At 55.1% G+C, this 12,892-nt stretch overlaps 1 protein-coding gene across 1 annotated transcript in view; it reads right to left on the reverse strand.

The window, feature by feature from the left end:
* Positions 1-569: 569 nt before the first annotated feature.
* Grk5 (G protein-coupled receptor kinase 5) overlaps positions 570-12,892 on the reverse strand; it is a 230,300-nt gene continuing 217,977 nt past the window's right edge. Inside the window, exons 11-16 of the mRNA XM_004659294.2 lie at positions 12,351-12,440; positions 10,569-10,777; positions 7,626-7,763; positions 3,921-4,058; positions 3,294-3,425; positions 570-1,219 (exon numbers count right to left, since the gene is read on the reverse strand). Of these exons, the coding sequence (XP_004659351.1) occupies positions 1,139-1,219; positions 3,294-3,425; positions 3,921-4,058; positions 7,626-7,763; positions 10,569-10,777; positions 12,351-12,440 (788 nt within the window). The 3' untranslated portion in view covers positions 570-1,138. The remainder of the gene's footprint in view (positions 1,220-3,293; positions 3,426-3,920; positions 4,059-7,625; positions 7,764-10,568; positions 10,778-12,350; positions 12,441-12,892) is intronic.

Below are 12,892 nucleotides of genomic sequence, written 5' to 3' on the forward strand. Positions count from 1 at the left end.
TGGTTACTCCCACTCTGAGAAGCATGATTAGAACCAGCCCCAGGCCAGCTCTCCTGGAGAGGTGACAATGAGCGGTTTTGCATTTCATTGTTGGCTGGGTTCCCCCACGTGGAGCAGCAAATCTCTGGGACCCCCTTGTATGTGTTAAGACCTGGTAGAACCGGCCACACCCTGGGCGGGCCTCCCTTCTCTCTGCAGACTCCCTTCCTGAGGCTCTGTACTTGGGACCGTTTGGGATTCCGAGACAGGTTCTTATCATCAGCACGCTGCTTCTAAAAGACCGTCTAACGGAAATCTCCAAACACAACAGAAACACGGGCCTTGGCAGCCAGGGTCCGCCTGAGCCTGCTGGGCAAAGTCCTCCCCCTCCCTGGCATGCTGGCCACTTCACACCAGGACAGGCCCGTTGTGATTTTACAGTCCACAGAGGTGTTTGGGGGGAAAGGGTGCCCAAGTGCTTCTTTGGCATGTAATCAAATTGTTACAAGCCAACAGGAGGGTGGTAACAATGTTGAGGAAAAGGTTGGAGAGATGGGATCCAGGTAGATGTAACCAGGCCTTTGAAGGTGAAAGGTGAAACATTTTCTACATTTAATAAAAACGTTTTCTCATTTGAGGTTCTGGAAGTCTGGAATCACATTATTATTACTTTGTTTTGTAAATCCCCCCCCCATCTAAAATGTCTTAAAACACATGGCTTAACAGTGGCTGCACAGAAAATATACACCCTCAAAGTCTGACTTTCATTTAAATACAAATATACAAAATGTAAACTGAGACAATAGAGAAATTTACAAAACTTTCCTTTAAAAATAATAAAAGACAAAAATTCAGTTCTAGTTAGGTCGCTATTAAAATCCGTGCAAGATGTCGTACCCCATTGGGTTTCTATTGCAATGTTCAACAAGGGCAAATCCAGTCCACCCCAGCTCGGGGCCGCCTTGGAAAACAGACCTGAGTGGAAATTTCTTTGAGAAACCTCGAGGCTCATTAACGAGGGGGCGGGGTGAATGGTAGCCTTCCCTGTCTCCTGGGGGGAACTTCCCCTGGCCACCCAGCCAGCGAGGAAGCCCTGCTGGCCACAGATTCTGCTTCCAAGTAGAGGGTCCACTGCGGACTTCAAGGTGCAGAGCTGAAGCTAGCTGCTTCCGGTGGAGTTTGAACTGATGTGGTTTGAATTTATGTGGTGGTTATAACTGGTCTTGGAATTGTTCTGATGCTGGGGGAGGGTAGAAGAAAGAGAGTCAGTCAGTCCTTGGTGAACTCAAACCCCGGAGTTCATACAGCCGTGGGGACCCAGGCAGCTCTCACCCTCCCCTCTTGCTTTGTGACTTCTGCATTCTTCCACAAGCCACTCCTTGGGCAGAGGATTTCATCTGTGGCCGAGAAAAGCCGTGGAATTAGGAAAGCCCTCAGTCCGGGTAGAAAGGGGTCCCCTCCAGAACATCTGTACAGTTAAGCCTGCAGGCCAGGCATTGCACTGCTTAGCTTAGAATCCGGCATCTACCACACCCCAGCTGAGTAACCTCACGCGGCGCATTTAATCTTTTGGTTTCCTGGCCCATAAGGAGGGACAAGGGGAGTTTCTTATTTATTTCCAAGTAGAGAAAGACAGAGAGAGAAAGAGAATGGGCACACTAGGGTCTCTAGCCACTGCAAACAAACTCCAGATGCATGCACCACTTTGTGCATCTGGCTTTACTTGGGTCCTGGGAATTGAACCGGGGTCATTAGGTTTTGCAGGCAAGTGACTTACCCGCTGAGCCAGTAGTTTCTTTACAAGGTTGTTGAGGGAGTGAAAAGAGCCCAGGTGTGTAAGACTTCTAGGCCATGTCTGGCTCAAAAACAACTGGTACTGCTTTAGCATCTCTGTGGGGGCTGGGCCCTTCAGGGTATAAGGAAGCAGAAGGCACATGTTGGCTTTGGGGGTGTGCTATGGCTGGGCACCATGTTTGGGAGACCACTTGCTACCTCAGTCTGCACAATTCTAGGCAGTGAGTACTTCTAACTTCAGGTGACCAAACAGTCTCAGAGGCTTGATGAATGTCTGGCTACCCAACCAGGAAGTTGCAGGGCTGGATTTGAACTGAGGTCCATGAGACTCCACAGCAAGCTCTCTTTCTAAGACTTAGGGAGTTCCTGGAGACTAAGACACACAGGCAAGGGGAAAGGTAATTTCTTTCTGGAACTATAATTTCACCCAAGGAAACATTCAAAAGCGATGCTACTACACCAGTATGTTACAGGATAGGATGAGAGACTTATACGAAACTTTTAGATTAAAAACCACAAACTCGGGGCCCTCAGTCTGTCCTTTCCACGAGGCTTGTTCCCTGATCTGTCCTCAGCAGATGTGTGACTGTGAACTTCTTCGGCCACTCTGAGCCTTACTTCCCTAGTCTGTGAAACGGGGCAATGGGAGCGCACACGGGGGCTCACACTTCACAAGGAGGTGCGAAGGGAAGTGATTCTTCTCTCCCAGTACACAGGAGGTGTCCAAGACACGCTGGTGGAGTGAGTTGTTGGAGGAAGGTTGGGGTGCAGTGGACGTTGAACAGGCGAAGCCCTGTTAAAGCTTATCCACAGCACAGCCCTGTGAACAACCAGCCTCATCCTCGCTGTTCTAGGGAGGGAGGTAAGATAAACAGGGGACCAGAGCTACACCTGAATCCTCATCTTCATCCTCCCCTCTGAGGTAGGGGAGGCTGGTAGGGGAGTCTTCCAGGTTCTAGGATGGGAATCCTGGAACACCAGTGTCTTGAAGGGCCAGGCTAAGAGGAGTATTTTTGTGGGTGTCAGTGGGTTGGGGCTACAGGATTCTCACACTCTTCCAGGCCCTACTCAGAGCTAGTCTCCCATCTGGTCCACACCAGCAGAAACAGGCTTTGAGGGACGCAGGTCTTTTCCCAAAGGCTGGCAGCTTGGGGCGTACCCACTGAATTATGAGACACCCGTTCCCAGCCAGGGGTGGTTTTGTCCCGCAAAGGACATGTGGTAATGTCCAGGGACCGTTCTGGCCATCACGACTGGGGGAAAGAGGTGCCACTGCGTCCAATGGACAGAGGCCAGCGGTGCCTGCTCAACACTCTCCCCTGCGGGTGGGTGGGCTCCGGAGGGGCCTGATCCTTCTGCTGGGGTGTCACATCAGTTGAAAGGGTGTTGGGGCTTTGGATACACTGACTGGCCCTTCCAAGCTGCCGGACCCCACAGGCGGGAGGCGCTCAGCAGCTCTGGTCTTGCCACTCTGCAGTCACAGGAGCTGAGGCCGGGGCTGGCCAGGCCAGGGCTCTCACCTGACGCCGGAAGAGTCTCTGCAGTAGCCCTTTCTTTGGTGGTTCCGGAGGCTGACTTCTGTTCAGGTCTGGAGACAGGGTACCGTTGGGTCCAAACACATTCAACTCCTTAAAGCACTCTGTTTCTATCATCTGGGGAAGCCAGGCAGAGACATGGCTGTATGGGGTGGAAAGGGTCTCCAGGGGACCAGCCTCCCCCACTGAGCAGCATCCTCCGTGCCTTGGGCCATCCTCCCCACAGGGCTCACTTGTGACTTGCTGGGCAGACACCTCCCCTACCTAGCCATGTGCAGACCCCACTGAGAACAGAACCGTGGGAGGCGAACTTCCCCACTTCCCCAAACCGCCTCCCATTGCCTATTTCCCCTCCTGCCCACGCTGCTGTTCCGGTGAGCTTACTTCCCCAACTCAGTGCTTGCACCTCCTCAGCCGCCCCTTCCCGCCCTTGTGCCCGTGACCATCTATCTATCCCCTCTTGGCCACTTCGTTGGCTTATGACCCCATCCCAAGCTCCAGCAACCACCCCCCACTGCCCCACCCAGCAGCCACTCTGGCCCCTCTCATACCCTCAGCTGGGCTAAGCACTAATCCCCTCTGGGAGCAAAGCTGGTGGCCCACCCTGCCCACCTCATTTTGCCATGGGATGGGCACAGAGCCCGTGGAGAACTTGGAGTAGAAGTCGTCGTCGGTGTGGTCGAGGTTGACGCCTTTCACGGTGGAGAACTGCTCGATGTCCAGCACGTCCTTGCAGTACACGGCTCGGGGCTGGCAAGACACAGGGCTCCGTCACGCAGGGCCATGGCCCTGAGCTGGTCCTTGGGGTATGATGGAGGCCTGTTCCTAAGACTCCTTCACCCTGCGGGCCCCTAGACCTCAGCTTCTCTCTGTCAGCTCCACTAGATCTCGGAGGGAGTGGAGGGAGAGCTGGGGGTGTGCAGCTGCCCGGCCCAGAGCTCCTTTCTGCCAGTGCTTCCTCACACGTACCGCAGGTCGCCCTGTGATCTCTCTCCAGCTGGTGCCAAGCGGGAAAGAGGGCACCCCACAGCATTGGGAAGGTGGCATTTCTCCCAGTGCCTTCTCTGTTGGATATAGGGCTGTGGTTTGGGGCCTGTGGTCTCTTCCTCATAGAGAGAATGGATGCCAGGGACCAGGCCAGAGTAAGGATATGAACAGGGCTCAGCCTCACAGCATCAGGCATTGACGGAAGGTGGCCTGAGGTGCCTGATGTGGCCCCAGCAGGAATATGTCCTGGCCTCTCCCCATAAAGAGCAATGAGTGGTGGGTTTTTTTGTTTGTTTGTTTGTTTTTGGAGGTAGGGTTTCCTCTAGTCCAGGCTGACCTGGAATTCACCATGCATTCTCAGGCTGGCTTCAAACTCATGGTGATCCTCCTACCTCAGCCTCCTGAGTGCTGGGACTAAAGGCGTGCACCACCACGCCTGGCTATGAGTGTTGTCTTTGTTTGTTTGTTTGTTTTTTGAAGTAGGGTCTCACTTCTGGCCCAGGCTGACCTGGAATTCACTATGGAGTCTCAGGGTGGCCTCGAACTCACAGCGATCCACCTACTTCTGCCTCCCAAGTGCTGGGATTAAAGGCGTGCGCCACCACGCCCGGCTCATGAGTGGTGTCTTCACAGACCCTGCATCACACAGTCCCTGCTGTGGAACTTAGGAATCGTACGAAAGTCACCTGTACCCTCAGTCTCGCTTACCTTTCTGTCCATGGGGATAAGGGAAGCCCCTGGGCATGGGGCCGCTGCGCGTTGCTGCTGCTCTGAGTGTGGGCGACTGTGACCCTGGCAGCCCAGCCCACCCTCCTCCCCCCAATCCAGGAAGAGCTGGGAACCTGACCCATAGAGGCCCACTGAGGCCAAACTGGCTGGACCTTGGCCTCCAACAGGACAGGCTGCAAAGGCTCTGGGAACCTGGAGTCTTAAGGGGGAATCCCAGGCTAGGTGCCGGATGCGTTCTGGAAAGCAGAGGCCTTGTCCACACAGGCTCCTCTGGCCTGGCCCAGGGCCCAGCGCAAACACTAGGTAACTCAAAGGTCATGAGTTGGCGTGTAGTCTGGGTGTGGGCTGTAACCTCCCTCCCCAGGAGGTTCTAGCCCTGGTTTCAGGCCTTAGCACTTTCTGGAACCTTCCTTCCTGTCTGCAGAGGCCTCCTGCTCAAGGCGTAAGTAGGAGGCTTAAGGCCATATGGCTCCGAGCAGAGCAAACCTCTGAGCTGAAGGGTATGTGGGCGGTGGAGCGGGGGTGGGGGGGGTTGGAGACTCCGCCGTGCACCTGTGATTTGCCCTTTCCATCTCCAAGGCACACACTTGGGGTGCTCATCAAGGCAGTTGAAGGGGCCCAGTGAAAAGTGAAAATGAAGTGCTCTATGCTCAAGAAATATTTAGAATTTCAAGATAGCAACAGTGGGGGCACTGAGCCAAGTGGGGCCAGGATGACTGCATGCCAAGCCCATGGAGCTGGCCCTGGGAGGTATGCAGATGAACGGTTTTTAAAAGGGTATTTAGAAAATCTGTACTGGCACAGAAACTGACCTAACATGCCAAAACCTACCATCTCGTGGCTATTAGCTCCTCGGAGAAGTTTCTTTTTGGAACCCATTTATTTTGGTTTTTAAGAGAGTCAAGTGAAGTGAAGTCAATTAAGCCAGTAACAGCACCCGTGGGTTAGGACCCCGGCCCTAAGGTGGTGGGGAAGGAGCCATGAGGGCCTGACCGGAGGCAGAGAGAGGACAAGGCCAGCCTCGGGGGCTCAGGACGACAGACCCTGCAATTTCCATCCACCGCCCTTCCAGCTGGTGTGCGGAGAGGCCTTGCTGCCCAAACAGGGGACATGGGCCACCTGGGCCACAGGCTACTGCAGAACTGGGAGGCAAGGGGCTCACCCGATAGGCGATCTGGCTTCTACGGAGCACAATGAGGGGATCTGCAGCCTGACGGGCCGGGTCACACCTGTCTGTCAGGACACTGGACATTTCAGTGCTAAAGCCATGGCAGTCCCAGGCAAGCCTGGGTGTCCCAGTGACCGGAAGTGCCACTTTTCCCATGCAGCGCAGCCATGGCCTGAAGTTTCTCCTCCCAACTCCGTTCAAAAGCCTCCAGCCTCCTTTCCGGGACTTCTGCACTTTGCTGCATGTCCTAGCTCCACTCGTATAAAGGGTGTTTGCTAACACCTCACTTCTTTAGACGGAGACCATGAGGAAGACAGCCCAGGGTAACCTTCCCCATGCAGCCCGTGGGGCTGGCACAGGGCCCAGAACATGAAGAGACGTTGACAGATATGTCCTGTGTCACGAGTGAGCTCATCCCATCACCATAGCAACAGGTACCCCAGAGGCCAAATGGATGGCTTCTAACCTTTGTCAATCCCCAGCCTGGATGCCCAACTCATCTTCAGGGCAGGTTACTGACCCAGAAACACAACTGCCATCTCCCTCTTGTGGTTTCTACGGATGCTGAACAGTGGTCACTCCATTGCCCTCGATGTTAAAAATAACAACCCAACTCCTGGCTGGTGACTTTTGCTACAACACAGTAGCTCTCAACTCCAGCAGCAAGTCAGAATCGTCTGAAGAGGTTCGAAAATTCCTGGTGCTGAGCTGGAGGGATGGCTTAGCGGTTAAGGCGCTTGCCTGCAAAGCCAAAGGACCCAGGTTCAATTCCTCAGGACCCACGTAAGCCAGATGCACAACATGATGCATGCATCTGGAGTTCGTTTGCTGAAGTTCTTGGTGTGCCCATTCTCTCTCTGTCTCTCATAATATAAATTTTAAGAAAATTCCTGATGTTCAAGCCTGGTCCTGGACAGGGCCCCATGTATCCCAGGCTAGCCTCAAATTCACTCAGAATTGACCTTGACCTTCTGATCCTTCTGCCTGCGTGCCTGGAATGCTGGGATTACAGGCATGCGCTGCAGCACCTGGTTTGGGGCTTGGGATTGAACCCAGGGCCAATTGAGCTCCAGCCCCAGCCCAAAACTTCTCCCTAAGTGACTTCAAACCGGCACCATGACTTGAGAGCCAACGCCGTGGTAGACACTCCCTCCACCATCTGCTAAGACTTCCTCTTAGGTGAAGTCGGGCCTGACTCTTTCTATTCTCGGGGAGCATTCCTCTGTGAAGAGGACGCCATTCCTGGCTGCATGAGTTCCCGTGGACCTAGGTGAATACCTGTCACTGGACAGCCAGCGTGGGGCTCCCACCTGCACTTCCTGGCATGAAGTTCACTTGCAGCACTGGTATGAAGTGGTCAGAGGGAAGCAAGGGGCAGTAGGTGCCAGGCTGCTAAGGAGGACAGCAGTGAGCAGAGCTTGGTGCTTACTCACATCTGGAATGAAGGGAGGGTCCAACATGCCGGCCTCCAGGCGCTTGAAGTTCATGTTCCTGAAGAAGGGGTGTCTCTTGACCTCGGCGGCTCCCTCCTCCTGGCAGCCCAGCCTCTGCTTCACGTCTTTGGTGAGCAGCTGTGTGTGACAAAAGAGCTCCATGAGGCCATGCCTTTGGGCCCTGCCTTCTGCCCACTGGTCAAAGTGCAGAGGTACACTGTGGCCTCTGCCAGCTCCACCTGAGTCCTTGAGCCCTCCCACTGGCTTCTACGGCATGGCCTTCCGGAACTCGCTGTGTGGAGGGGGATGTCTCCCCGAACAGAAGAGCCAAAGGTGCAGCAGAGTGAGGACAGGACCACGTCCTTGCGAGGACTAGTCCTTCAGTCACTAAGGATGTCACCCTTTGGGGGGACTACTGGACTGGTGGCTCAGGTCAGCGCCCACAATTCCCTTTTTGCTAGATGCAAGGATCCGGGCTCTGTCAAAGAGGTGCATCTGTCTGTACAGCGGCTGTCTGGCTGTCTGTGCTGCTACAGCCCTAGAGCCTCCAGGGCTGGCAGACCATGGTGCCAACGACAGAAACAAAGGCAAAGGTGGGCTGAGGAGCAGGGCTCGGGTTCTGCCGGGCAGGAATAGCAGCCAAGCCCATGACTTTTACTGTCTTCTGGAGATGCCAGTAAACCAGCTTTGTGTGTGTCTGTGCATGTGTGTGTGTGTGTGTGTGTGTGTGTGTGTGAGAGAGAGAGAGAGAGAGAGAGAGAGAGAGAGAGAGGGAGGGATGTTTGCAGTATGGGCACTGTATGTGAGTGCTGAGTCTTGGGACTAGACTTGGGGACAGGACAGTGAGACGCACACACTTTTGGACCTCGGGAGACAAGGCTGAGGCCCGAGGCCAGCTTCCTTGCTTTAAGAGGAGTGGTCTCCATGGTTCACAAGCGCAGTAGCTGGAGTCAGGACTTGTTGGGGGGTGGGGGTCAAGGCAAACCTGGTACTGGTCCCCAGAGATTGTGGAGGATGAGGAGGCCCAGAATCCAAAGACCTCAAGAGAAGGCTAGGGCTTCTGGAGGCTCTTCCACGGGACAAAGATGGGGGGGGGGGGCGATGATTGGACACTGTCAATGAATTGCACTTGACCTACAGGCCAAGTTCACAAGAGCAATGGACCTTGCCAACCTTTCTTCCACTGGCCACGAGGGGGCAGCAGAGGGACAGCGGTGTCCCAGGTTAAAGCAGGAGATCCCAGCACCATGAATGAGACCGAAATGAAAGTGTGGGAGCCTGGGGGTGGAAATCGGGATCCTCTCTCCCTGCTAGCCGCAACACATCTGATGTCTCTGTTGAGCTCTCCTGAGACCGCTTCATGAAATTCCTGACTCTGATCTGGGATGTTCAGTGACACCCTGACCACGGCTGTCTGACTGATGTCCCTTCTATATCCCTGTGCCACTGCTCAACGGGGGAATAACCAAGTACCGTCCGTGCCCCCGCCCTCGTGTGGTGGCTATTTGGATCTCTCTGGGGCTGGCCAACAGGCTGTAGGGGTCGACTGTGTGTTTACATGTTACATGTTATCCCATGTCTTGTACACACGTCAATAACAGATCTATACTTCCTCTTTTTTTTTTTTTCAAGGTAGCATCTCACTCTGTTCCAGCCTGACCTGGAATTAACAATGTAGTCTCCGGGTGGCCTCGAACTCACGGCGATCCTCCTAAGTGCTGGGATTACGGGTCTGCAGTGCCACCAGGCCCGGCTACTTCCTCTTTTTTATTTGAATGTAGTCAGGTAGCAGATCCAGCCCCCAGACCTTCCTCCCAGAACTCTACGACTAGTGAGTGAAGTTGGTTAAGAAGTGGCCGGGCAGAAGCAGGGGTGGGGTCCCCTGGGGTGGGGTGCTATGCCCAGGAATCCTGAGCCACTTTATAAAGTACAGACACTTAACCGTTTTCCTTCGAGCTCCCGGGTCTGCTCCTCCCTCAGCTCCAGTCTGAGCGTGTGGACACACGCATGCTGAGTCTGCCCAAGGCTGCCCTGGCCTCAGAGGTGGGAAAGGAGAGGAGAGGAGAGGCCCTCCCGGCCTCGGCTGCCCGTCTGGTACTCCAGGTGGAGCGGGACTCCCGGAGGAGCAAGCCTGAGCGCTTACAGGTGCACAGCGAGCGGGGCTCGGGGTCCTCCTGCTTCCATGTGGCCAGCGCTGGAGAGCAGCTGCCTGCGGCAGGACCTGGGATCCCGAGAGCCAGGCAGGACCATGAAGCAGCAGCTCCCCATCAAGGCAAAGGAAGGGCCTGAGGCCAGTCCTGGAGTGGGGCCCACTGGGCTGAGGGAGGAAAGTGGTCCAGGGCAGACTTGACGCCCCCCTACCACTCCCTCCTTGCTCTCTGGCTGCCCGGTACCCAGATGCAGTCCGACCCGCCTCTCCTGTCGAAGCCTCCTCTCATGTCCTGCCCATGGACAGGTCAACTCTCACCATCCACAAGCGGTGTCACACACCCTCTGAGTGGATGGAGAACTGTTAGATGCTCAAGATTGTGAGGACACCGCCACCCTCTGCAGCCCTCAAACTGATGCCTGGAGTCTTGAGCTAAAGAAATAGAAGGGTCCAGGTCATGGGCAGGGCTTGTCCCAAGAGCCCACTGTGCCAGATGTACCAGTGTATCAGACGTACCAGTCCAGGTGGTCCTTCCTGTCCTGCACCGACTTTTTCACAAAGCCTCATGCTGCACAGGCACTCGCCTCAGCCCCGCCCCTTGGGGTGCGCCCTGCCACCCCAAGGCTTCTTTCAAGGCCTTTCCGACTACCCCGTGCACAGCAAGGAGTAACAGCCACTCCGCTGTGCAGGGCGGCGCCACCCACTGCCTGGCGTGCCCCGCTACTGGTCCCTTCGCCTTAGATGGCGCTCTGAGCAGCAGCCTGTGGACAATATCGGGCTCACCAGCAGCTCACCATGTTGCAGATGGACTTGGCCTCCTCGGAGAACTTCGGGGAGTACACCTCGTCGGTCTCCAGCACGCGGCGGTCCACCTCTTCCCGCTTCACCTTCTCCTTGCGGCCGCGGAACGGTGACTGGCCCTCGATCATCTCGTAGATGAGGCAGCCCAGGCCCCAGTAGTCGGGGCTCAGGCCGTATCGCTGGTTGTTCAGGACCTCCGGGGCTGAGACAGAGGGTCGGGGTGAGGAGGGTCGGCTGTGCTCCTCACCCTAGCCACACCCAGGGGTGATGGTGTCACTCACGGAAGACGGGGGTTTCAGGGAAGGGCAACCCTCCCTCCAACCTCTGACTGCTCCCTACCAGTTGCCCTGTGAATGGGGGGCTCCGACTGGGGCTTCGGGCTCTGATTGAGGTGGGTGGAAATGCCCTTGGTCCCCCTTTCTGTCTCTCCAGCTAAAACTGCCTTTGTCACTGCTATGTCATCAGACCAGCCACGGGCATCAGGTACACGTGCCGTGTACACATTACAGAGGCCGTGCAACTGAAAGTGACACAAACGTGCGGGCAAGCTGATGTATGCGTCTGTCTATCCACCTGTGATCACCCTCCCCCCAACCACCCTCTGACCATCCTGTCTGGGTAGCTCTCTATCAGCATTCACATGGGCATATACACACTCTCACACAGATTCACGCCCCACAGGTGGCCAGGTGGTGGGCGGGTAGTCTGAAAAGGACTGACAAAAAGCACTAAGTCCCACATGGTCTTCTGCGGGCACAGGCCTGGGCAGAGGTCAGCAGGAAATGTGGCCCAGAGCTTTGTGAATAGGGGCATACGGGCACACATCCAGGTGGGAGCCTGGGTGGTGTTCCCAGCTGGAAGGGAATTCTAAGGACCTGGGTTTAGTGTGGGTCCTTTCCTAGCAACCCCCGGGGTGTTGGTCTTGGAGCTGCCTGAGGGGAGGCGGGGCGGGTCTGTTCTTAGACTCAAGCTTGTTGACACAGCACAGTCCTCTCTTTTTGGAGACCCCCATTTTTTTTTTTTAAATTGTATTTATTTATTTATTTATGAGAAAGAGAGAGGGAGACAATGGGTGCGCCAGGGTCTCCAGTCACTGAAAATAACTCCAGATGCATGCGGCCCTTTGTGCAACTGGCTTACGTGGGTCCTGGGGAATCAAACCTGGGTCCGTTGGCTTTGCAGGCAAGTGTTTTAAATGCTGAGCCATTTCTCCAGCCCAAACCTTTCTTTTTTAAAAAATATTTTTATTTATTTATTTATTTATTTATGAGAGAGACAGAGAGAATGGGCACACCAGGGCCTCTAGCCACTGCAAATGAACTCCAGATGCCACCATCGCATCTGGCTTACATGGGCTCTGGGGAATTGAACATGGGTCCTTAGGTTCTGCAGGCCTTAACCTTAACCACTCAGCCATTTCTCTAGCCCTTAGAGCCCTTCCTAATGACCTTCCTACCCTCAGAAGTCTCCCCAGAGGGCTGTCTGCAAGGCACCTCACCAAGGTGGCTCCTACTCCAGCAATAGCACCCCCCCCCCCCGCCCTACAATATTAGTGCCTGGCTCTGGCCACCAATCCAAGTGGCTTGACTTTGAGACCTAGGTAGGCCTGGGTCCACAGGCCAGGGCACCATTCCACCTACTAAGACCTCCCAGAAAGCCTGTGGGGACCAACGCTCCACTCTGAGCAGTGGAGCAGACTGGCTGGGGGAGAGGGGAGAGAAGACAAGATGGCCTTGGGAAGGCTCAATGGGCAAAACGGACAGAGTCCTACTCACCCATGTAGCCGACGGTGCCCACCCGGCCGCGGATCAGGTCTCCCTCAGGGATTTTTACCGCCAGACCCAGGTCTGAGATCCTGATGTGGCCTGTTGGTGACAGCAGGGTCAGCAGGCTTCTGAGATAGGTCACGTGGACACCCTGGGCCGCAGACTGACAAGGGACGTGAGCTTGCAGCACTGCCATCTGTACACTGGAGAGGTGGCCCCGACCTGCCCTCTGAGAGTGGCCACATGACCCCCCGGGGGAATGCAAGCGCGACACAATACGGGGAACACCGCACATTTTCAGGGTGGTACGTTAATCAGGGCGCGGAAGAGTGCCTGGATAGGGCTGGCCGCTGGCCGACCTGCCACATTGAATGCCCCAACAGGCTTCCTTGAAGGCTGAGGTCACAGAGTTTAAAATGTCCTAGCCGATTCTGGGATTGCTTCACGGGAAAAATATGAGGTTCTCTTGACATTTTGCAACAATTTACTTAAGGGGAAAAAAATTGTAAAGCAATTTGGGAAGCCACTCCCTGCCTGCCTTATTGGTCTTT

This window comes from Jaculus jaculus, chromosome 1, assembly GCF_020740685.1.
Source record: "Jaculus jaculus isolate mJacJac1 chromosome 1, mJacJac1.mat.Y.cur, whole genome shotgun sequence".
NCBI lineage: Eukaryota > Metazoa > Chordata > Mammalia > Rodentia > Dipodidae > Jaculus > Jaculus jaculus.